Raw genomic sequence first — 27489 nt, 5'->3', positions numbered from 1 at the left:
TTCTGAAATAAACAATTACGAAGGCTAATTCGTGTTTTGTGTTCAACTGATTCATATTCATATAAATCCATAATTCCTGGTAACGGATCATCAAGTTTTGCAATGTTATTCTCAAAATCCTGTCGCTCCTTCTTGTTGCAGACAATTGGCAAAAAAAATCTTCAAACACTTTATGAGAGACAAGTATAAAGAATGCACCTAAAATAGACCACGCGCAATTCCTCCTATGGTTAAACTCGTTCCCAATCCAATCCCCTCAGTTCAAATCGAAAGTTTTGTTTGCTTAGTAAAGCAGGATATGAATAGTCAAATTGAAAATTTCAAAAATAGTTGTTAATGTTATGACAATAAACGAAATGAAAAGAGAGTCTTTTGAATAACTCGAGGATATAGAAATGAAATTTTTACTACTTTGATATCCTTTATAAATACTTAGTACCATTCAAAACACAACGCAACATTCGCGTAAACCTGGTGACGATTGCCATAAGAAGAGGGGAGTAAATTGCCATAATAGAAACTGAACACATTAAATGTAAACTTCTTTTACTTTTTGGATTTTAAAAACGTATTTTCTCTGTTTACGGGAACAAACTCAGTACGTGTCAAAACAATAGATAAGGGTCTCAAGAAACAACTCATGCAAATTTGTTAGTTCGGTTACAGCAAGCAACACTAGGCCTTCCTGGAGGTCTTTTTAAGGGCAACTGACCCCTATTCAGGAGTTACAGTCGTGGAGAAAACCCGGAAAACTACACGTGGCCAGCCAGTCCTGACGAGGCGCGACCCCGCGACCGAACTCCCAGTGTTCAGGGAACGGAATCACTTGGCCACTGGTAAACCATAAATGTATTCTTATTTCATAAGTTTACATAATTAATTAATTAAAATGCACTTGCTTGTTTACCATACCAAAAAATTATAAATACAGTATTTACTAAATTTCTGGTTATATTATTATGTTCCGGTACATAAAAGCAAATAGTTTATTATGACAATAGTGGAAACTTCTGCTGAAAACTGGCGACAAGCTTCAACCCGCCATCTAGTGGTTTGAGGAGATAACTACACTTCACTCCATTTGTACCGCGTGGATAAGGAGACGTTTTTGGGTATTAATATAGATATAGTAATATATATATAATAATATATTAATATTAATATAAGTTAATATAGTTTTGAACATTTTTATATCTCATAATAATTAGAATGGCCAGAAGAGGGGTTATTTGCGCTATGTATGGCTGCTTTAACTATAAAATACAAAGTGATCGCAAGTCGTTTTACAGATTCCCTAAAAACAAACAAGTGTAAGTAAATTCATAAGCAATTAGATTGTTTATATTTATATCAACATTCCTCATTGAAAATATTGTTATCATTCAACGTATGTGTTTATATTGATTTTCAGATGCACTCAGTGGATTGTTAAAAGCAGAAGGTCCGACTTAGACAATATTTTAAGAACAAAAGGGCCAGAATATTTAAATAGAAACTACGTCATGTGTTCTGACCATTTTACGAAAAAAGATGGGGAATTTTCACATAGGGAAATGGGAAATTTTCACATAGAAATGAAAAAATATGATGACAATTGCAGAATGCTGTATCCAAATGGGTGTGGGAAAAAATTATCTTCAGAAATGTCAGCAATATTTCAAAACAATTTTAATATATTTTTGTTACAGAGCCCATATGGAATTAAAACTAAGTTAATTAATTATTTCTTAAAGAATGCAAATATTAAAGGTGTTTGTGACAATTGTATTAAATTATTAGCAGATAAATATTTCAAAGTCCTTATTAAAGCATATGTGACAAAAAATAATGATTCGTCTGAAAGTTTTCTGAGAACAAAAAATGCTAAATTAAAAAAGATTGCACATATGTAATAACTGTATTATCCATGACCTGTATGATCAAACTGTGCACATAATACATTTTGGTGTTCAATGTGTTCTAATTTAATAAAATGAAATTAAAACCTCAGATTTTAATTTAAAAAATCTGACTCATTGCATTTGATTTGTTTTGTTGCTATTATTCCTTCCTTTGAATCACTATCCATCAACGTTTCCTACTAAATAAAATTATAATTCACGTTTTAAGATCATAAAATAAAGACAAAAAGATGATAAAATATTTATTTCGTTGCATTTTTGCAAGTTTTGTTAGACTTTACATAGTCTGCGGTGTTAGTGTTCTCCTCAAACCACTAGATGTCGCTAGTTCCCGCTGTCTCCACTACGCTACATGCTAATTCACGAGAGTTTCCACTATTGTCGTATAAGCTATTTGATAAAAGTGAGGTCGATTGTGACAATAATGACAACAATTTGAAAGTTGATTTATTCAGAAATATTAATTTTATTTCTTTAGATTTATTAATTAGAAGTTTTACTTACTCAATTAGGAAAAAAATAAAATAACCAAACTACATTAAATTATACAGACACATTTTAATGCAATAAAAATTAAATTTAAAGTGTGTAGAATCAAACAAATAAAATTGAGAAAATTAGAATAATAAATTTTAATAAATATATTAACCCCTAACCTAAAAATAAAAACGTTCATGAATAAGTGTAACTTATTTTCTCTAATATTTTACTAAGTGAACACCAAACTATTAAATTTCAAGTTTAATTTACATTACTGATTTAATATTAATCCGTAGAAATACTTTATAACTAATACTTTTAATAATATTTGTATGTAACCACAGCTAATTCCATCACAAATAATACACGTGGTTCTCATTCTAACACGTGTCTCTATCGGACACGAGGAATGACGTCACAAAAGGACCTTGTTTGTTCAATTGGTTAGGAGGGATGTTTGTCCGTCAATGCAGGTAGGCTATATTACAAATTAAAGCAACTATTTATTTGTATGGAAACATCTAGAGTAGCATACAGGTGAAGTGCCTATAGAACTTTACATATTTATGTTGATAATAGCTTATCTTAATACTGTACAAGTGGGTTTGTTCTTTCACGTCATCTTCTACCATCAACATCATAATTCTTTTGTAAGTTTCTAGATTAGGAGATACGACCGTAATTAAAATCAAAAACCATAATGGTAATGCTTTACTGTAGTTTAATTTCTTTATTTACCTTCGCTTCGTCGTTCTTAAATGTTTCCGCCATTTTTCAATGATATCCCATGAATCAGTTCGCGACGTGAATTGTGGGTGGAGCAACGTGTTTCGCTTGTAGTACATGTGTACATGTGTGCTTTCGCTTGTAGTCAAACGTGTACATGTGCTTGCAGTACAATATTAAAGTTCGAACTTCGGCCTCAATCACTTTATTAACGAATAGACATAGACATATCGAGATGTAATTTGATACGCTGAATCGATTGGTATTAAAAAAAAATTAAGAACGACTTTATTAAGAAACACACAAGCACTCATCGATATTAACAAAACGGATATTACTTTAATTCACCATAATACATTCCATCTACGAGAAAAAGCAACATTAAAAATGCTAAAATGGTGTGGTTAGCGCGCGAACACGGAAACTTTCCTTGACTGGTGGGAAGGTGTCGACCGTGACGTCACTTCCAGAATTCCCTACATTTGTGCAGTAACAGAAATAGTTGATAGGGAAATATAATTTATTATACATACTTTAAAACAAAAGTAAACATTTACTGAAAAATTTAGTTTTCCCCACTACATTGTAACAACATTAACGTCACGTGACATACACTTTTAATTTGGGGCAGCTAGTGGCGCATCATCCTATGAGCAAAAGGGGCAATTGCCTGGAGCCTTCACCAACAAGGGCTTAAACTAATGTTTTATAAGAAAATAGTTCCTAAAAAAATTCTCCGAAGGAAAATATCTGAAATCAACACCATACTGGAGCCCCCTAATTTAAATGTACATTGGCCCACCAAGCTATATCCTACTGCTGGATCCCTCAGAGTGGTAGATAGCCACATTTTAAAGGCTCGGTCATTGAGTAAATACTCAACGACTGAGCCTTTAAAATATTTGCTTGTGGATTTGCTTGTGAATTAATGCTTATATGCAATTCTGTAAAGAATGATATTTAATAAGATACATCAATATTATATACATACATAATGGGGCATGCACAGTTTAGATCTCATCACTGGTAGCACTAGTGTTGGCTTGATGTATAATTAATGATTTCCAAATTAGGAAAGAAATTAAAATAATTAGGGACTAAGACATGTGCATCATCAGTTGGGGGTCTAATGGGTATGTAAACTCCTTTTTCTGCTGTTTAACGTTATAATACATCACAAAGCTCACAAAATGCAATACTTTTAAGCATGAATTTTGTTTTTATTGTATGAAATATTGCTTAATAACGCAATGAATGGCGACCCAAGTCAATCACCCTTATAGCACTGGCTCTAATTTATTGTCATTATGATTTTTGTGTCGATATTGACGAAACTTCATTAATGTGCTTTTAAATTTACTGTGCCATTTTTGCTTAATGTAGACATGCGATATAACAGCTGTGAAACTTAACATATTGTTTTAAGCTTACAGGCTTGTTTTAAAGCTTTTCACGTTTTGTTTGAGTAAAATCAACTGGAAGTGTCCGCAGATAAAATGTATATCGGGCCTAAACTTTAAAAATTTTATTCAGAAATTTTGAACTAAAAGATAGAAAATATAGTGGGGACCTGAAAGTTGTTGATGTAAACAAGTTGCGGGAAGTATGTAGAGAAGAATTGACGAATAACAACTCATGACATGAACTTGCAACTAATCTTGGGTCAATGACCTGTGTTGTCGAACCACTCCATCCATTTGGAATGGTTTAAAACATGATGGTTGTGTATCAGCACGCTTTAAGTGAAGAAACAAATTGTATGCAGTATAATAATTTCTGTCAAAGGTAAGCAGCTCTAATATTATTAACCGAAAATTTGTTTAAGTGGGTCGTGATTCTTCGATTTTACACCTCTGAGTGAGACAGGACCTTATCAGAGCCATAAACTATACCCATAGGAGTAAAAGTCAAAAGAACTGTACCTCTACACGTGGCCTTTCACCAGATGCGGCCCCCCGAAATCAGTCTACTTTCAGGTTGATGTCATCACCAGTTGCGCTTTGCTAAGACCATGGTGTTTAACTATTTAGCCCAGGAGACTATACTGGCTTCCAGTAGCCCATTCAACCGTTGGCTGGCGCTGGGGTGCCAGCTACTGCTTGCATCGAAGTGCGTTGCTCGAGACCAGAAATAGCAATCATTGACCAATGCTTGGTGTACAGAATAGACTGTATACAAATATCCCTTGCTTAACGCACAAAATTAATTGTGACAATCCCTTTACATACACAGCTTTAACAGTTGTTTTTATGTAGCATAAGTATGCATTTCTCGGCAAATAACGTGTTGGTGAATTTGCAATTTTTGTCCGGAGGGTGATTTCTGATATAGATATGTAATTTAACCACAACAATTGAGAAATTTAACATATTACTGCTAATGTGATATTGTACACTTTGTTTAGAAGCTCATTTTAAAACTTTACTTTACATTTTATTTGCATAAAATCGAATCGTTGAAATGTTTGCAGGTAAAATGCATATTGGGCATTTTGTGCATTATTTTTAAGTTTTGTAAAGGATATAACTCAATACAAATGGTAAGAAATATTTGTAGCATGTATGGGAAAGATTTTCTTGGACATATCAAATGTGGTTTTGAAAGATTCATTCTGAAAATTTTGAACTAAAATATACAAAACATAGAGTGCCCCAAGATAGTTGACAAAGAGAAATTTTGGAGAAAAATTGTTTAAAATTGATAAATAATGACTTGTAAACTTGCAATAAATCTAGTGTGTTACCAAAGTTGTAATTGTGTTTAGCATGACATTAAACGGGTATGTTTCTTTTGACTTTTTTACAATCCCACAACTCCTGTTACGTCATGAGCCACTTCCAGTCTAAATATGAGACCTAGAAAAAAAGAAGGTAACATGCACAAAATGACAGTACCCTCTGTGCTTTCTTGCCAAAATTGTGTAATGATAAAATATGAACTCTTCTGAGAGGTTCCCCAGAATTGTAGAATGTCTTCTAGGAATAGGAAGTACCGCATCCTATTATGCTTTTCCCAAATACTACCGAAAGGCAAAAGATACATTTTTGCAGCAAATATCACATCCATAGAAATCCAAGCCTACTTCCTTTTATTTACCATACAACAACACAACAAAGACTACAGTTATGCAAATGTGCTAACACACCCATAACGGTAATTTACTTTGAAAACATCACGAATAGAATTTTGATCTCACACAAACAAACTCCACAGAAAAATTAATTAAAACACAATCAAATTATACACCCACTCATGCACAGTAACCAATTGTATATAACAGAGCTTGTCTACATGCAAATTGAAAACAACTCTTAACTTTCACCATTTCCCACAAAATAAAACAGCCTTGTCATACAATAGAAATATTGTACACATGCTGTGCCGACATTAGTACTTACTCTTTTCACCAGAGGAGAATGTTCTAGTGGGTCTTGATTGCAAATTTAAAACGATTTCTAACTTTCACAAACAAGATCTCATACAAGGACTGGAAGTAAATATGACATAGACTAGATTGTAGGATGGTAAAATTCCACCAACTTGACTGGTTTACTCTTACAGAGGGGTATACAATTATGTGAGTAGGAAACTCCAGATTCAGAGTTCACATCTTATCTGCAAATTTAAATTTTTGATGACGAAATGAATTTTCCAAAAATCTTTCAGCATAAACGCTGTTTACACCTGCAGAAGGTTTGTAATTTGGGAATTTGATATGGCACATTGCTTGTGTTGATAATGCAAATACATCGTTACATATTGATATTAAAGTAAAATTGATATATTTTTGTTGTGATGGCCATGACAAGCTTCTCAAATGCTTTGGAGACATTGCTACCTGCAAATAAACTATTCTTATCGAGATACAATTTACTAGGGATTAGGGAACGTGCAAAGCTTTATACAACTGTGATTTGCATAATAAGAGGAAATTATAATATCAATAACATGTGTCTTAACTGTATTTTTCATTGGCCCATTTAGACAAACTTTTAATGGGCCAATTTGTCATTTGTATGGAAAACTTTATACAAATATTAATAATTTATATTAAAATTATATCATTAGTTATTTCTTTAAAAATTTTTTAACATTAGTTTTAGTTTACTTTCATTAATTACAATACTGAATTACTTTATTTAGTTCTGCCCTGCAAACACCAATGGGCCTTCTTTCAGGCCACAGTCGGCTGCAGAGCTGTGAGTGATGGGGACTGATTAATACGGGATCAATCACCTCTCAAAACTTCCTGGGTTTTTGATCGTCTGGACTTGATCTTGTCTATTCTAATACAGTTGGTTGATGCATTAACTGCCTTGGCTTTTGAGTAGTTATCAGGACATAATTAAAATTGTGCAGTAATTTTTGTTATTTTAAAAATACAATAAAAGATCACAAGGATGATAAATTTAATTATATATAAACTTTTTATCACAGGAAGTCTAACGCAGATCGACTGCTGTCCAAATTGCGGTAGTTCAATGATATTTAAAAATACTTGTTGTCCCATCAATATTTATTTATTTTTTATTCATTTGAAAAAGACACTGTGGCCATTAGTCCTTTTTCAAGTGTCTACAAACTGAAAACACAAAAACTAAATTAAACCAAAAGTTAACAACAATAACTATAACATAAACAGATTTTATACATTATTTTTGTAAACCTTATAACTTGATACTTCTCTTAAGTCATTATTTAACTTGTTCCAAATATAAAAGGATTTGAAAAATTTATTATGGTTTTCCTACTGAGAGTCTGACAACTGGAAGAGTATAACCAAAAGTCCTTCGAATATTCTGAATCTAAAACATTACGGTATTCACATATTTTATTTCCTAGACAACTTTTATCTTTATTTCCTTTTATAAATTTGTGGCTCTCCATCAAAACTTGTTTTATATAAATATTGTATATTCTATCAATTTTATCAATTCTGTAGTATTCCAAAATCGATTCTCTGAAGTTTAAATTATGAATGGATTGAATAAAACAATTTTGTATTATTTGAAGTTTATTAATTGCATATAAAGATGCGATTCCCCAAACAGATGTTCTGCATCTTATTTTAGATTCCATACATGTGTGATATAATTGCTTCAACTGTGAAATATTTAAAAACTTTGAATTTTTTGTATTTATTCCAATATACTTAGCTAAAGACAGAGCAATATCATGCATCTGCCAGTTTCAACGAAGGTTATATTCTAGTTTTTATTCCTAAGTACTTTATAACATTTAATGTTTAAATTTTGCCTTCATTTATTTAATTTTTAAGTGATCTAGATTCATTTTTTTATTTCTATTAGCAAAGCAGAGGAATTTTGTCTCGTTACTGTTAATTTGTAGCTTATTCATTTCTGTGTAAGTATTTAATTTTTTAGAGTGTTGATTAGGTTATCTCAAAGAATTTGAGCTACTGTATGAGGATAAGTTAGTACTATGTCATCTGTGTACATGATAATGTTGTCTTTTGGTATATATTTGAACAAATCAGTAATGTATACAGGGTGGACCAAAAAGAATATATGTATTTCAAACTGATATATTTAATAAACTGTAAGACATATAACTATGGAACTTGGGACACATATTTATGAAACCTTCTAGTTTAGATTACAGGTGTTCAATATGTCCTCCACCAGCGACACGAACGGTCTGGGCGGGAGTTCCGTCCGGGAACCGGGTTCCGTGCGGGAGTTCGGTCCGGGCTTCATAACTAACCTGCGTCTCAAAACACGCCAAACTGTTGTTTTAGGCAGCTGCAATTCCCGAATGGCACGACGTGTTGATTTTGAAGGGCTACGTTGGTAAGCAGCTTGAATCCGTGCAACATTTTCTTCAGATACACGAGGTCAGCCAGGACTCTTTCCTTTACATACACAACCTGTGTCAACAAACTGACGGTACCATCTGCGAATGTTCCATCCATTCGGAGGATCAATTTCATACCTCAACCGGAAACATCTTTGCACTGTAATCACGGAATTACACTTCGCAAGCTCAAGAATACAAAAGCTTTTGTGCTGTGGCGTAGCCATTTTACAACAACTGTGAATACGTCATTGTAACCAAGCACAACTGACATCTGGGGACAAACTAGAAAATGCACTCGTTCCTCCGATACCCGCAGCACATCGCTACTATCGATAGTTTAATAAATATATCAGTTTGAAATACGTATATTATTTTTGGTCCACCCTGTATATTAAAGAGCAGAGGACCCAAAATAGAACCTTGGGGAATGCCTTTATTTGGTTTGAAAAACGAGATAGTATATGCTACTTTAACATAATTTTTATTTGACAAATATGATTTTAACCATTTTAGAGGAATTTTTCTGAAACCAACATTTCGCAATTTTAATTATAAGATTCAAGATCCAGATTGTCAAATGCTTTTCAGAGGTCTACAAAAACTGAAACCAATGTATTTGATTTATCCAGTTGTGATGTGATTAACTGTTTCAAATGGGTTAGCACATCTACCATTGAAAAATCCCATTTATAAGCATATTGATGACTGTGAATAATCTGAAATTTATCTATATAATTAGAAAATCTTTTGTAGAAAATGTTTTCAAAGATTTTTGCTAAAGTGGAAGCAATTGTTATTGGATGATAATTTTGAATATCACACTTGGATCTTTTATCTTTATATATTGGTAATACAAGATTATGATTTAACTTTTCTGGAAAAATGCCACTTTTAAAGGATTTATTTATTAGATACAATAAAGAAGTTATAGCTATGTTATCTGATATATACTTTATAATTTCAATACTTAAAAATTCCAAGTCCGGAGAACTATTCTTTAAGCTCATTTTAATATTACAGACTTCCAGAGGAGTTGGATTTCCCAAGAAGAAAGTATTAGATACACTGGAACATGTATAATGTTTTAGGTTAACACTGCTGCAGACTTCAGCAACAAAACCATCCATAGATCTATAATGATTGGCAAAAATGCTACAGATAATATGATTGTCGCCAGTAGTTTTCTGTTTATGGTTTAATTGACTTATTTTAGCTTCTTTCTTTGTCCTGATTACCTTAGAGGGTAAGGTTTTAATCCTTTTCCAAAAATCAGAAGGAGAATCAACATTGGAAAACAAGAGACTATAATAATTCTTCTCTGTTTGAATATTATGTCCGATTTGTTTATTCAAAATTTTTATTTACTGTTGTTTTAATAAGAAACACCATAAGTCCTTTNGAAAATTTAATTAGATTTTTAGGCAAAAACTACGGGCCCTTAATCGTAACGATCGGTAAAATTCCGGATTTCACAGTATAACCACAAGTCTTTTAAATATTCTGAGTCTAAAACATTACGGTATTTACATTTTTATTTACTAGACAACTTTTATCTTTATTTCCTTTTATAAATCTGTGCCTCTCTATCAAAACTTGGAGAGCCACAGATATTGTGGCTCTCCAATATCTGCGAAGGTATGAACTTTTATATAAATATTGTGTATTCTATCAATTTTATCAATTCTGTAGTTTTCCAACATTGATTCTCTGAAGTTTAAATTATGAATGGATCGAATAAAACAATTTTGTACTATTTGAAGTTTATTAATTGCATATAAAAATGCGATTCACCAAACAGATATTCTGTATCTTAGATTCCATACATGTGTGATATAATTGTTTCAACTGCGAAATATTTAAAAACTTTTGAATTTTTTTATTTATTCCAATGTACTTAGCTAAAGACAGATAAGTATCATGTATCTGCTAGTTCCAACGAAGGTTATCATCTATTTTTTATTTCTAAGTACTTTATAACATTTAATATTTCAATTTTGCCTTCATTTATTTAATTTTTAAGTGATCTAGTTTTACTTTTTTATTTCTATTAGCAAACAATAGAAATTTTGTCTTGTTACTGTTAATTTGTAGCTTATTCATTTCCATGTAAGTATTTAATTTTTTTAGAATGTTGATTAGGTTATCTTGAAGAATTTGAGCTACCATATGAGGATAAGTTAGAATATCATATCATCTGTGTATATATTAAAGAGCAGAAGACCCAAAATAAAACCTTGGGGAATGCCTTTATTTGGTTTAAAAAAACAAGAGATAGCATGTGCTACTTTAAGATAATTTTTATTTGACAAATATGACTTTAACCATTTTAGAGGAATTTCTCTTAAACTAACATTTTGCAATTTTAATTCTATGATTCAAGATCCAGACTGTCGTATGCTTATGAGAGGTCTGCAAAAACTGAAACCACTATATTTGATTTATCCAGTTGTGACGTGATTAACTGTTTCAAATGTGTTAGCGCATCTATCGTTGAAAAATCTCGTTTATAAGCGTATTGATGACTTTGAATAATCTGAAATTTATCTACATAATTAGAAAATCTTTTGTAGAAATTTTTTCAAAGATTTTTGCTAAAGTGGAAACAATTGTTATTGGATGATAATTTTGAATATCACACTTGGATCTTTTATCTTTATATATTGGTAATACAAGATTATGATTTAACTTTTCTGGAAAAATGCCACTTTCAAAGGATTTATTTATTAGATACAATAAAGAAGTTATAGCTATGTTATCTGATATATACTTTATAATTTCAATACTTAAAAATTCCAAGTCCGGAGAACTATTCTTTAAGCTCATTTTAATATTACAGACTTCCAGAGGAGTTGGATTTCCCAAGAAGAAAGTATTAGATACACTGGAACATGTATAATGTTTTAGGTTAACACTGCTGCAGACTTCAGCAACAAAACCATCCATAGATCTATAATGATTGGCAAAAATGCTACAGATAATATGATTGTCGCCAGTAGTTTTTTGTTTATGGTTTAATTGACTTATTTTAGCTTCTTTCTTTGTCCTGATTACCTTAGAGGGTAAGGTTTTAATCCTTTTCCAAAAATCAGAAAGAGAATCAACATTGGAAAACAAGAGACTATAATAATTCTTCTCTGTTCGAATATTATGTCCGATTTGTTTATTCAAAATTTTTATTTACTGTTGTTTTAATAAGAAACACCATAAGTCCTTTTGTTTATTCACTCCATTAGCAATTTCACAGTACAATCACTTAATAACATATAACTAATATATATAAATCACCTTATTAATATGTAATAACTTTAAGGTGAATTAAGTAAACAAATTTATAATTTAAAATTATAAAAGAAGTGTTATTTTCAATTAGAAACTCTCTAGTTAACTAATTTATCTGCAAATTAAAAGTCCATTGCAATGTTAAAAATTAAATTTGTTTTAATTAGAAAACACAGCAATAACTGTAGAGCTATGTTGTTTAGTTTTCTTCAGTGAGTTAGAATTCATTTGAATTTCAAATTTCACTGATTGTAGGCTCACAAATGCAAAATATCTGATATGATAGTAAATTAATGGAATAATTAATACAAAGTAAAATAAATATGTATAATTAATAAGATGTCTCAATAGATTATTTCAAGGCTTTTTGCCACATTATTAATACATCATCAAAATAAAAGTTGGCTTGTTAATTGTATTTGATCTTAAGATATTGCAGTTTTTGATTTAACAAGCTTCACTCTATTATCTAAAGTATTCGGAATTCTGCCATATCATGTAGTACTTTATTTATGATATACAGCCTTGGTAGTCAATCTGCAACTCATGAACAACATGAGGCTCTTTTAGACACTTACTGCAGCTCATTTAAGTTATACATACTGCATATACATATGTAATTGGGCTGCAATTTGAAAAAATTGTAGAACATAAATTCTCACTGTTGTCTGTCTGCCTTTCCATTTATTTAGCTGCTTTTCCTTAATCTTGAGAACAGGATTAGATAGATGAAAGATGAGACNTATATTAAAGAGCAGAGGACCCAAAATAGAACCTTGGGGAATGCCTTTATTTGGTTTGAAAAACGAGATAGTATATGCTACTTTAACATAATTTTTATTTGACAAATATGATTTTAACCATTTTAGAGGAATTTTTCTGAAACCAACATTTCGCAATTTTAATTATAAGATTCAAGATCCAGATTGTCAAATGCTTTTCAGAGGTCTACAAAAACTGAAACCAATGTATTTGATTTATCCAGTTGTGATGTGATTAACTGTTTCAAATGGGTTAGCACATCTACCATTGAAAAATCCCATTTATAAGCATATTGATGACTGTGAATAATCTGAAATTTATCTATATAATTAGAAAATCTTTTGTAGAAAATGTTTTCAAAGATTTTTGCTAAAGTGGAAGCAATTGTTATTGGATGATAATTTTGAATATCACACTTGGATCTTTTATCTTTATATATTGGTAATACAAGATTATGATTTAACTTTTCTGGGAAAATACTACTTTCAAACGATTTATTTAACATCTACCATTGAAAAATCCCATTTATAAGCATATTGATGACTGTGAATAATCTGAAATTTATCTATATAATTAGAAAATCTTTTGTAGAAAATNATGTGATTAACTGTTTCAAATGGGTTAGCACATCTACCATTGAAAAATCCCATTTATAAGCATATTGATGACTGTGAATAATCTGAAATTTATCTATATAATTAGAAAATCTTTTGTAGAAAATTTTTTCAAAGATTTTTGCTAAAGTGGAAACAATTGTTATTGGATGATAATTTTGAATATCACACTTGGATCTTTTATCTTTATATATTGGTAATACAAGATTATGATTTAACTTTTCTGGAAAAATGCCACTTTCAAAGGATTTATTTATTAGATACAATAAAGAAGTTATAGCTATGTTATCTGATATATACTTTATAATTTCAATACTTAAAAATTCCAAGTCCGGAGAACTATTCTTTAAGCTCATTTTAATATTACAGACTTCCAGAGGAGTTGGATTTCCCAAGAAGAAAGTATTAGATACACTGGAACATGTATAATGTTTTAGGTTAACACTGCTGCAGACTTCAGCAACAAAACCATCCATAGATCTATAATGATTGGCAAAAATGCTACAGATAATATGATTGTCGCCAGTAGTTTTCTGTTTATGGTTTAATTGACTTATTTTAGCTTCTTTCTTTGTCCTGATTACCTTAGAGGGTAAGGTTTTAATCCTTTTCCAAAAATCAGAAGGAGAATCAACATTGGAAAACAAGAGACTATAATAATTCTTCTCTGTTTGAATATTATGTCCGATTTGTTTATTCAAAATTTTTATTTACTGTTGTTTTAATAAGAAACACCATAAGTCCTTTCGTTTATTCATTCCATTAGCAATTTCACAGTACAATCACTTAATAACATATAACTAATATATATAAATCACCTTATTAATATGTAATAACTTTAAGGTGAATTAAGTAAACAAATTTATAATTTAAAATTATAAAAGAAGTGTTATTTTCAATTAGAAACTCTCTAGTTAACTAATTTATCTGCAAATTAAAAGTCCATTGCAATGTTAAAAATTAAATTTGTTTTAATTAGAAAACACAGCAATAACTGTAGAGCTATGTTGTTTAGTTTTCTTCAGTGAGTTAGAATTCATTTGAATTTCAAATTTCACTGATTGTAGGCTCACAAATGCAAAATATCTGATATGATAGTAAATTAATGGAATAATTAATACAAAGTAAAATAAATATGTATAATTAATAAGATGTCTCAATAGATTATTTCAAGGCTTTTTGCCACATTATTAATACATCATCAAAATAAAAGTTGGCTTGTTAATTGTATTTGATCTTAAGATATTGCAGTTTTTGATTTAACAAGCTTCACTCTATTATCTAAAGTATTCGGAATTCTGCCATATCATGTAGTACTTTATTTATGATATACAGCCTTGGTAGTCAATCTGCAACTCATGAACAACATGAGGCTCTTTTAGACACTTACTGCAGCTCATTTAAGTTATACATACTGCATATACATATGTAATTGGGCTGCAATTTGAAAAAATTGTAGAACATAAATTCTCACTGTTGTCTGTCTGCCTTTCCATTTATTTAGCTGCTTTTCCTTAATCTTGAGAACAGGATTAGATAGATGAAAGATGAGACCAGATATGGAAACCTTATGAGTAGGAGGTCTCAATTAACTAAACACGAACTTCCAATACTAACTGGAAGTCACGTTACTTCAATTCAAAACTTTTCCCCTGAAAGGTGTTAGATAAATGACTGGCATGACTCTATTGTTAACACGAAAGTATGATGTAAAGGGACAAGCCACTACTAATTTGAGGTGGAGGTAATATATTTTAAATTAAGTAAATTAAAAATTGCAGTTTGGCATTGTGGTGATGTTACAATAAATAATTGCTTGTATTTTTATGAGTTTTCTGTCTGTTTTGTATTGTGATGTACTGTACATATAGACTGTAAGTGTAACTCACAACTTAACCTTAAGCAAGCAACCAAAATCTAAAGGTACTGTATGTATATTCAGAAAGTCAAATGTTTAACAAGTCTATTATAAAGTACTAGTAAAGTTACAGTGATATTTACTAAAGAACAATGCTAATTATAGTATTTTGTATAATATAAAATATCGTTCTAACAGGCAATGCAGCTCTTGCATATTTCTGATAGCTGATATATAGTAATGTTAAATTTCCATCTTGATTTTGCTATAATTTGCTCATTTTATAATTATACATCATCTCTGCCATCCTTCTAAGAATCTAAATTTTTAAAAATTTGTGAAATTCGAAGTTCATATAATTTCAAAAAAAGAAGTTAATCCTTTAAATTTATAATAAATTCCTTTAACTAAAGGAATTTGGACCTACAAAAACGAAATATAAAGTGCATGAAAAATTTATAACTCTATTTAACTATAAACATTCTCACGATTAAACCATGTATAGTTTACAATTACCAGCAAAATTCGTCATAATGTTGTCATTCTAACACCACCTTTAACCCCACACCTGCTAAAACAATTGATCACCTGATGAATTTTCCCACCACAAAATGTATAAAAGCCCTCCTCCTTCCCCTCTCGGGGGAGTCACCAATCAAACGACCAAGACGGACATTAACTTCCCTTAGACCTACTATATGACATTAATTGGCCCCACCTCGCACCGCCTTTCAGAAATTAAAAGCTAGAGTATCCATCCGATATTATCCCAGAGGTATGAAATATTATTGTAAACTCTCTCTCTCATCCGCGAAGTCTAAGGAGTTTTGTAAATTTTTAATTAGTTAGTGCGTTAAGTAAACTGTTGTTTTGCTTTAAATGGTGTCGTTACTCGACTTTGCCAACGTCTTATCGTCTATCCCTCCGACTCTCCTCCACTCGCGTAACGCATAATTGAACGAAATGCCATCCTTGACAAGAAAGTAGGTCACCGACCTGTGGCCGGAAGGAGAGGACTTCCCAACCTCCCCGGCAGCTCACAAATATATAAACATATTTGACAATTATTATATATTGGAATCCCCACATTTCATAGTCATAAAACAAGAAAGACAATCTCATTTAAAGTAAATCGAACAAAAATATTTCTAGCACAATACCTAAAACTAATATAATTTTTTAACAAATTAGGAAAAATTTAATAGCTTTAATGATTTAATTAGTAAGAGATAGGCTAATATGTTCATAGAGGACGTTCCAAAGATGGCAGAAGCAGAGTTCTAACCAGATGGAGGGATATAGCTTTGAAGCATTGTATTTCTTCATCCACTTCGATCCTGCTTCTGCCATCTTATGGTCTTTCTCCTTGAATATATTAACTTATCTTCTTCACGGACATTCTGGAACTGGCAAAATAGCAACATAATTAGTAGGTGAAATAGAATGATGTATAAACTTATTAATTTTCTGTGAACTTTATTACTTTATTAAAAGTTATATATATTAAATGTATCTCATTGACTGTACCTCATTGATGGAAATGGTAGAGCATAAACAAAATTTTACTATAGTGGCCCTGCTATTATATATTGCTTGTAGCAATTCTATCATGGTGTTATTTTATTGAAGGTGTTTATTTTACTACATTGTTTACAAATAGATCTGAAATACAGTTGCTGTATAAAATAATTTACTGTAACTAATAATAACTTATGTAGTTTAAAATCCTATCATAAAGTCAGCTGAAGGATTATGTATTTTAAAATTTATATATTATATAAAATTGTGATTACTGTAATACATTGTTATTAAACTGCAAATATAAAATTATCAAAATATAAAATATAAAAATTAATTTAAAAATATCAGATAGATGTTCAGATTTCATTATGTGTTATATAACTTTTCTTATTGCATATACTGTCGACCCCCCCCTATAACACAGTAGATACGTTCCACTTTATAAGAATTTTGCGTTGTAGGAATCCTTAAATACATGAGCCAATCACAGCCTGGATGTGTGCAGTTTACGGACTACGGCTGTTTGAAAGGTTTTCTTCCATAAAATTAATCGATTCTAGACTAATTTGACTCAACATTTCCAAAACACATATAATTTTTGGGAATAATCCGTATAAACTATGCTATAAACAAAAAATTGTAGGATTACTTACCGAGGGTGCACCGTTCGACGACGCCATTGCTTAAGCTTGTTTTCTTTGCGGAGCAGCGCACCAAAGATGTTCCAAAGCATTGTATTTCTTCATCCACTTCGATCCTGCTTCTGCCATCTTATGGTCTTTCTCCTTGAATATATTAACTTATCTTCTTCACGGACATTCCACTTTAGGCGGGTACGTTTTCTGATAAGTTATTTTTCTGCGAAAAATTCGTTGAACTTTGGAGACATCATTAATAGAAATAATAGAGAGGTTGCAGCCAACGTTTTCAACTTGAAAACGTGTACGTCGGACGTTCAGCACCACTTTCCTATAAGCCTAGAAGTTTGACAATGGTGTTTGGATAGTCAGTGGAATTATGCTCGACATTCCAAACACCATTGCCTAACTTCTAGGTCTTTAGGAAAGCGGCGCTGAACGTCCGACGTACACATTTTCGCGTTGAAAACATCGGCTGCAACCTCTCTAATTTTTATGGCCGTCGAATAAGAAATGTTTTTTTCACAAGAAATGTATAAAATTACAGTACTTACGGTATTAGACTTACAATACCTAATTTATATACTGTACAGACGATAGTAAACTCAACTTACCCGCCTAAACTCTCTGTAGTGTGTAAGTAGTTCGGCTGCTCATCCACTATTGGTCCAGATTCGATCAATCCTGTCGCGATACGAGTCAGTGATGACGTTTTACCACATTTTATGAGTCTTTTAGTGTCTTTATATGAATACGGTCGCAATTTTTTCGCCGCGATACACGAATCCGCATTATATGAACCCGCGTTATAGGGGGGTCTACTGTATTTGTATCCAAGTCAGAATAAAAATAAAATTATTATTAGGGATATTTAGTTTACAATATCTTGAGTGATTATAATGTATTTGAAAAAGTGACAAATATGACAGAAATTTAAATATGTATCTTAGAATAATATTCTTGGTTTTAAAGAATAATCAATTTGTCATGGTTATGTCTTAGCACAGCTAAAAAATATGCTTTTTTGTTTATTTAACTAACAAATCAACTGTAATTAAATTGGCAAATTTTTTCTTAATTATTCGTGGTGCTTTGAATCTTCAGGATTTTTTCGAGAGACTCTTCTGAAGATTCTTTGAAAACAAAATTTTTCAATAAGGAAGATTGCCATTATGATATAACTTGAATTTCTCTCTTAGAATTGATCTAATTTGAAGTAGAATAAATAATATGCATGTAAATGCAATAAGTAATTAGTTAACAAAACTTGTTACTAAGATACTTTCTATTTTCTAATTACAGTAGAAAGAAATATGCTATTTTTACAAATAATTTCTTTTAAATGCAAAATATTTGTACAGTTTATTACAGGTTTCTGGTATAATTTGATGGATATGCACTTATCTTGTAAGTGTAAACTCTTGCGAGAGCCCGGACTTGACAAAAAATTTTAGAATAAAATTTTTGGAATCAAACAAGGGAATAAGGAAAAAATTTTGTTAAAAATTCTTTTCAAGGAAAAAATATTAAAGTATATGATTATATTTTTTCTCATGGACTTGCTTCCTTGTCCATAGCTGACAATCTAAATGTGTCACTTTTGAATGTATCACGAACCTAACAAAATAAATCACTATTTGATGTAGAACTTAACATTACCAAAGATGGGTATGAGAAGAAAGAGGAAAGACCCCAGATAAAATAGAAAAATTCGATGATGAAAAGGGAGTTTGTCACTCATCATTTCCCTCCAAGGAACTCGGATATGCTTATCCTGCCAATCATAAATCCATCATCCATGCTATCTGAACCTTTATCTTTCCAACTTATCATAAAGTGGTCAACATCAATCTACCTGACGTTCAGAATGTCTGACATCCTACAAACCAGAGGTCTTCCAAACTGCTATTCACTGGGTATCCACAACATCAACCTCTCTTCAACAAGCAAGGAATTTATTTTTTTTTGGCTACTTAAATACTCCAGCTATTTATCAGCATGCAATCGAATGTAAACTTTAACAACTTTCTCTCTCATGGTTAGGGACCAGCTACAATAGTCCTAATATCTATATATTTGAAATCCTAACTAACCTCCTATAGTTGTAATAATATGTAAAATCCATATATTTATAAATGGATATTTGTTCGCGTTAAATCTGTAGTTGAGTGGACTTTATTTGGGTGCGCTGTCTCTCAGACCTTCTTTATCCTTAATCCGACCTGCCACAGATGCAGTTCTCATTCATTGCTCGCATGAATGAGAACTAATGGTTTCTGTGTCTATTCAAAAGACAGTGTTGTCAAAATCCTGATGTGACATCTCAAAGTAGTGTCAACCTTTCGGTCAAGTGGTGTGGAAGCATAGGGGGCGTTTGCGCATTGTCACATTATTATAATTATGGTTCAATTGTATTGTGACATTATTGTCAAGATACTATTATTTATTAAAGTAAAAGTTACAGGATAAATGCACGAATGAAGAAAAATGATTAATGCTGAATATAAGAGTCTTATTTACTGTATTAGTAAACTATGAAGAGATTTTGATTGATTATTATTTCTCTTTCAGCAGTATAACTTACTTTATGACTCTGCTTTAATAGTTTTAAGGAATGCTATATTTTACTTTTAGCCATTTTGGGTATGATATAAAGTTAAAATTTTATTTTTGGAATTATTTATATTTACTTTAGTACACTAGTTACAAGAAACATTACAAATACTTGATGATAACTCAACAAACAGTGATTTATCAGGCTCAGTTGAATCATAAAAATTGATCTATTGCTCTTTAGTAATGTAAATCAAATAGAATTCTTGTTTATTCCTTCTGATGATTGTATTAATTAAAAACAACATTAAGTTTTTAACAATAACCATACTTTCCAATTGTGAAAGTTCAATAGCTGGAAGCAGTTACCTTAAAGTGAAGTTTCATTTGATATTTTTAAAGTGTTATCATAGAAAATAAGTTATGTTTTTCTGTATTTGTAACTTTTAAAATGATTATCAATTCTATTTTATTTCAGGTTTGTGTGTCAGTCAAAATGAATGCTGAATATGCCAATGAAAATAAGAATAGTTCTCAATTATTTCAAATATCATCAGGTATAATAATAATAAAATAATGTAATTAATTATGTATTTATTGAGTAAAGAGTAATAGATATTATTTTAAATTTCATATATAACTACTTATACCTGTAGAATTGTGATTTTATTTTTATTACTTTGAATTAGATTCTGAAGAGAGCAGCACCTGTACTGCTTTAGAAAACGATAATTTTGGTTCATCCGATAATATTTGTAGAGAATTCTTCCTTAAGAAGTGTAGAAGAAAACTTTAACTCCAATACAAATACTAATCTTCTATACAAGCAAGTGGAATTGCTTCAACCTAAAAAACTAAGAAAAGAAAGATAATGCCAATGTGTCTTTCACATTGACCGAAAACAAAGAAGACATATCCAAACAAATTGTCAACAGCTTGATCAACATAAATCATGCACTGAAATTTCATCTTGAGTTAAACGTATTTGACATAAAAAAATAAAAAATATTAGTATGGATGACAACACTGACAGATGCTCCCCGTATATAATTGATATAAGGATTTAAATGTTACTTTCTTTGATAATTCTTTATATAATCACGATGTCTCACTTTTTATTTTGTTTTCTTTTTTTATACAGGCAAGGTGTAATTTACTGTGTTTTATAAATATTGATAATTACTTTAGAGAATTGTGTTATTTTTGCATGGAAGAGGAGACTGTGGTTGCCTGGCATATTTTGGCTAATTGTGGGTGTCTTTAAGGTGTTACGAGAAGGAGTTTTTGGTTACATTGTTCTTTCCAGGTTTTTTTTTTCTTAAGATTTTATCCGAACCTTTTTTTCAAATTAAAGTATTTTATTTTCTGACAGTCTGTTGATCTTTTGTTTTAGGGATGTGTTTTCTTTGGTTTCATTGATGGTGTAGTTTGGCAAAATCTATCAGTGTTGTCATCAATACTAATATTTTCTTTTTTATAGGTAATGACAAATGCTCTCAAATTTAAATCTAGATTTAAGCTAATTCAAATGTAATTTAATATTGTTATGTATTTCTGTTTTTGTGATTTTATGATCAATGTAATTATGTGATTTGTATTTGGGAGATGATTTCGGCTCCTCATCATGGAAATCTCCAATATGCATAAATAAATATAACTTTCAGAAAAAATTTACTCAGTTATCTGCGGTAAACAAAAAAGGAACCTTTTACACTCGGTGTGATAAACCCTTATGTAAGATAACTTTTGTAAATATAAATCAAATAATATAACAGAAGGGTTAGAAGTGTGAAATAATTAATAATCTTAATCTTAGTTGTTCATACTTTTGCTGTAACAAATTACACAATCTATATTTGGCCTATCGTAAAAAAAGAACGACCAAGTATTGGGCGAGCTTGACCAGATATTCGACATTTTAAAAAGTTTCCATTAGAAATTTAACTGTTTATTTTTTAAAAACATTAACCATCCTAGCGAATAAAAATGGTGGTACCAAAATCTTCCAACACGGGTATTCATGCCCAACCCATGAATATTTTGTGGCACATTGTTCGTTGCGCAACATATTTATCTACAAATTCTATTTAGAAACAGGTAAATACTCTTTATTATTATCTTTATCATCATCATAATCTTCATTATAAATGTATTATTAAATTATTTTGTATTAATTTCATGTAGAAGAAGAATATAATTAGGGCAGTTTAATAGTAAGTAATGTTCTTTTTATGATTTTATATTTATAAGTTTTTAAATTTAGTTATAATATATTTTATTTTTAGAAAAAGGAGAAGATATATTTGTGTTTTGAAAACAAACCAATTTTTATATTTTAAATTAGTTTATTATTTTTCATCAAAGTACAATAACGATTACATGTTATTGCAGAAGGGTTTGATATACAAAACTGATTTTTTACAAAGTTTTTTTACAAATTCATTGTTAGAAAATCTGTAGTATACACTTAATTCCATTAAACATGGAGTTAATTTTATACAGAAAATACAAACAGAATTATCTCCACATTGACAAACACAATCGAAACACAGGAACTAACGTCTTCTTTATTAATTTTCGATGTTGTCTTTTTAATAATAATTTTACTGGTTATTAGCGTTCACAAATTTTTATAAAACCTGTCTCTACTCCCAAAATTAAGCTTTTTGTCATTATATAGTAGTTAAAATTATAAAAAATTTTTAATAATAAAATATTGTAACAGATGGTGCAATGAAATGTAGTCTGTAAAGTTAACCAACTTGTTCTGTTTTTAAAATGTGATTTTGCATTTTTTTAAATCACTTTGCAGCAATAACATTTGATCTGACATTCAAGCAAAATTTAAGTAGTAAGAAAATAGTAAGAATATGAATAGATTTGCAAAGTAAATCTCCAAAAAGTCTGTATTCTCTTTGTAATTGTAATTTCCTCTTCTGGTTTCTCCTATTTTAAAGTTAAATTGGGATTTCGTAATGTCTCTCTGGTTCTAATGATTAATACTCTCCAGTATAAATAATGATTTATACAAAACTTTAGAATTGATCCTTCGTTTTGCACTTCTGAAAAATAAATTAACATCAATAAATTAATTAAGGCAATGTTTATATCCGTTTAACAGAAAACGCTAATTAGGTTTTCCATAAAAAAAATCCAGCAATGAGAGTTGCGTAACTTTCCTGGCTTTTCTGAGATTTTATTTTAAAAATAACATTATTATGATTAATGAAAATAAATACAATTGTATGTGGTGCCATCTTTTATGAGATTTTGTTATAATAACTTTATGTATTTTAAATTATAAAATAGCAAAAGACTTAATTTTGAGAGTAGAGATGATTCTTTGAAAACACTAATTGCTTACAAATAAAATCGTCATTAAGTCTGAACCCATTGCAAGATATAACACATGACCACCCTCTCTCTCTCCATCCCCTCACCCATTCGCAAACAAAATTTAATATAATGAATGCATCTTGTATACAAGCTACCCAGTGAAATTTTGTTGCTTTATCTCTATTCAATCCTAAGATATCAAGCGAAATAGACTCAGATATGCACATGCATTGATCAATTTTGTTTTTTTTTGTTCAGGGGGTACCAAAACTGGTGATTTACAAAAGTTGATAAACTTTTTAACTATTAAAAGACAATGGAATCAGCTGGTGGTTCCTTATTGCAATTGACAGAATTCTTCATTGATACTTTTACAAAAATAACTTTGAAGAGATTCACAACAAAAATAAAGTAGCCCCTAGTTATATTGCGCCTTTTTTTGGTTCCCAAATTTTTAAAGCACTCAAGTAAATAAAACTTAAAATGTCAATTGCCATTGAATTTCTTTTTACAACAAAATGTGGTATTTTATTCCTACTATTGTCCTCGAAACTACCACTGCAAGTGAAACAATAAATTTGTCAAATTTAAATAAGCAAAATGGGTGGACAGCTCAATTATCAAATGTTTCTTTTTGATATTAAAAGTTGTTCATTGATGGTTTTAAATACAATCTCCTCATTTACAAGTTTCTGAAGCGACAATTTTACAGCTTTATATGAATTGACCCTATTGTGTCAATTAAATAAAGGTGTGAAATTTCGAATTCACAATGTAATGTGTAAGGAAAATATTTCTTTATTTCTGAATGGAAAAATCTGAAATTTTTATACTGTAGTAACTTTATTTCACTTTTTAGAGAATTTTTACTCTGTAATTTTGTAAGTTGTGATGTATTATATGTTCAATATTTATTTTTTAAATTTTCAATTACTGTATTTATATTTCTATTTTAAAATATAGTACTGTATAATAAAATCACAACTGATATTTTGTTTTTATATCAATAGCATTTGTCTTTAAATGTGATTGTTGAAGAAATAATAAAGCCAAATGGGCATATCAATGTTTATGTAGGCATCATTTAATACGATATAATTACGAATAAATTTCAGTATTGCAAAACTAAGTGTATTTTATGAGAAACACTTGCTGTTGTAAAAACAGACGATAGAGATTCCATGGTATGTATAAACTGTTCAGTAAAAGCATAGAATTTTTAATACTATGTTATGTTGCGTCCAAGAAAGTTGATATAACGAGGGGCTACTGTATTATGAAATGCCTTAACATTTATAAATTTCATAATTGAACTTTAGACTATTTACAGAAATAATATTTTTAAGTCTATCTTTTAATCCTTTTGCACCACCATAGAAGTATGGTGAGAAGAATTCTTTGTGTTTTTAATGTAAAAGTGTCAGACCCTATAATAAAAGGCTGACACTTAATTGTTATTAACATTGTGAATTTTTTTTACCTATTTTTACCTTTGTTTAAGAAGTATATTCTTCAAAAACTATTGTAACTGTTACTTCTATGATGGTGTAAAAGGATTAAAGGATAGACTAGAAAATATTATTTTTGTAAATAGTCTAAACTTCAATTATAAAGAAAATATATCTTGAGTCATCACAAAAATTTAAATTTTCTTGAACTATTTCACTTTATAAATTTCATATTTAATTATAAGAATACAAAACAGATTGAAATGTAGATGGTTCTGGTAACTGAATTCATATATTACCTCTTGTTTGCATGCTTTCTGGCTATTTCGATCCAAAATAATTCTTTATAATAGTTTAAAAGTATTCATTCTTATTCAATAATATTTGAATGAAATTTTATTTTTCAAATATATTTCTAAAAATGTACAGAAATTAATATTACATAGCACCACTTATTATTATCATATATTTTGTTTTTTTTTTACAAAGTTGACAGTATAGAGAAACAAAGTAAATTCAAATTGAAATAGAGAACAGGTAAATTGTTTTTATAATAATTATTGAATAATTCAATGTTGTTTCCTGATAAACCAAATCTTTTAGGAAGAAATCAAAGGAAACATGTTCAGGTGTTTTCCGGGTGTTCAACTAACACACTTTTTTGTATCAATAAAATACACTAATACCTGATTTACTTACTTCTAAAAGTCGCAGATGAAACTAGTTTCAACGTTGTAATTAGACCAATAATTTTAGAAATTCTTTTTTGGATATTTCACGCCACAAAATTACAACTTGGTATAAAATATTAAAATTAAAATGAAACGAATTTGAATTAATGAATATATATATATATATATTTCATATGTTTAAAACAATTTATTTCATACGTATATATATACACGTATGAAATAAATTGTTTTAAAAAAGAATGTACGTCGTCATTCTCGTACCTGATTTCATCCAGACTTTGTTACTTTCAGATTCACTAACAACCAGTAAAAAGTATTTTTGTGTAATAAATGAAGAAATGTTTCCATAAAAACACAAGAAGAATTGAAGGATGTGTTCAACTTCTGTTGTTAACAGAACACTAAAATTGAACTCAGTGTTAGAAACCTACACAAGAACATAACAGAGAAAACATCTTTCGTACAAATGAAGAAAAAAAAATCAATGAAGATATTTTAAATTATTTTCCAAATACTTTTTTTGCTTTTATTTTTGCAAAATACACATGATGTAAATTTTTTTCACGAAAATTGTATAAATTACATTAATTTGTGATATATGTTTACTGGTAATATTTGTGAACACTGGTGTGTGCAGTAAATCTATTATATATATATATATAGCATTTCGACCTAGCTTTAAACTAAATTTTAGTTTAGTTTAACAATATTTTATGTAAATGTAAGTGTACTAATTTTATTTATATATTTTTATATTTGATTAACAATAAATGAAGGAGGGTTTATCTTAAGACTGCTCTTAATATATTTATCATATTTTACAGGTTTAAACAATCAGAACTCAAAGAATGGGCTTTTCTCTTGTCAATTGTGTAATCGTAACTTCAACCATCACAGTAGTCTACGTTACCACCTCAAGACTCATATCAGAAAGAAACCTTTTGCCTGTTATCATTGCAAACGATGTTTTTCAGAAAAAAAAAATCTGATTCAACATAACCGAACTCACACAGGGGAAAAGCCTTTCCGTTGTGAACTTTGCAAACGAAGTTTTACACAAAAATGTCATCTAATAAATCATATTCGTCGTGAGAGAGGCCATTTGCGTGTAATTATTGCTTAAAAAAGTTCCATTCTCAATCTCATTTAAACTATCATATTATTAAACAGCATACTATTAATGTTGAATAATGATATTCTTATGGAGTAATATTTGAAAAACAAAAATTAATAAAAATGATTGACTGATTGCATTTCTTTGAAAAATATTTAATACTCGTTTAGATTTTATTCATTCTGAAAACAACAAATATATGTTTTATTTCTTGATTGTATAACTTATTACATTTTACATAAAACAATTGATTTTATGGACGAAAATAAAGTGGTTTGTAGAATTTGGAATAAATAAAAGTTTAGGATGTATTTTTACTATTTTAAGTGTGTGTCATTTATTTAGGACTAGCAGACCCAGCCACGCGTTGTTGTGGCTCAAAATGTATCTATTATAAATTTACAACACTTCCCCCGTGGGGGGAATTTTTCGAAAAATTTCTTCTTAGTGTACATTCTCTTGACGTACCCTATTAAAACGCAATCAAAAACGCAAAAACCCGCATCTAAAATAGTATAAATAGAAGCAGAGTTCTTTACTGTAAGCCTTAATCCTAACCATCTCCCTTTAGTGGGGTTGAATTTCGACATGTATATTATATAAAAACACGTGCGTATTCGAATGCAGCGTTGTGTCAAAATTTCAAAGGAATCGGTAGGAACAAACGAACATTACATTTTTATTTATATAGATAGATAGAAGATGATCTGCTTTAGTTCATTTTCACAGAAAAGCATAATGCCTCACAGA

The 27489-nt window shown here is 30.0% G+C and overlaps 2 protein-coding genes across 3 annotated transcripts in view; both read left to right on the top strand.

Annotated features, from left to right (window-relative positions):
- Positions 1-27056, top strand: part of LOC111612980 (gastrula zinc finger protein XlCGF57.1-like) — a 46453-nt gene extending 19397 nt beyond the window's left edge. Inside the window, exons 5-6 of the mRNA XM_023354274.1 lie at positions 20628-20706; positions 26450-27056. Of these exons, the coding sequence (XP_023210042.1) occupies positions 20628-20706; positions 26450-26748 (378 nt within the window). The 3' untranslated portion in view covers positions 26749-27056. The remainder of the gene's footprint in view (positions 1-20627; positions 20707-26449) is intronic.
- On the top strand, positions 1058-2043 carry LOC111612983. Of its 2 annotated transcripts, XR_002754702.1 has the most exons (3): positions 1068-1112; positions 1209-1310; positions 1412-1556. XR_002754702.1 is itself a non-coding variant. In XM_023354280.1 (2 exons), exons 1-2 carry the CDS (start codon positions 1210-1212, stop codon positions 1890-1892), a joined length of 582 nt encoding a protein of 193 aa, XP_023210048.1. In that variant the 5' UTR covers positions 1058-1209; the 3' UTR covers positions 1893-2043. The 2 variants fall into 2 exon arrangements, 1 of the variants encoding a protein (XP_023210048.1); XM_023354280.1 differs by having other exon boundaries at positions 1058-1310; positions 1412-2043.
- Positions 27057-27489: the final 433 nt, after the last annotated feature.

Source organism: Centruroides sculpturatus, unplaced genomic scaffold (assembly GCF_000671375.1).
Source record: "Centruroides sculpturatus isolate CEXI.00-Female unplaced genomic scaffold, Cexi_2.0 scaffold1654, whole genome shotgun sequence".
Classification (NCBI taxonomy): Eukaryota; Metazoa; Arthropoda; class Arachnida; order Scorpiones; family Buthidae; genus Centruroides; species Centruroides sculpturatus.
The sequence above is the reverse complement of the archived record's forward strand: the minus strand, read 5'-3'. Positions and strand labels throughout refer to the sequence as shown.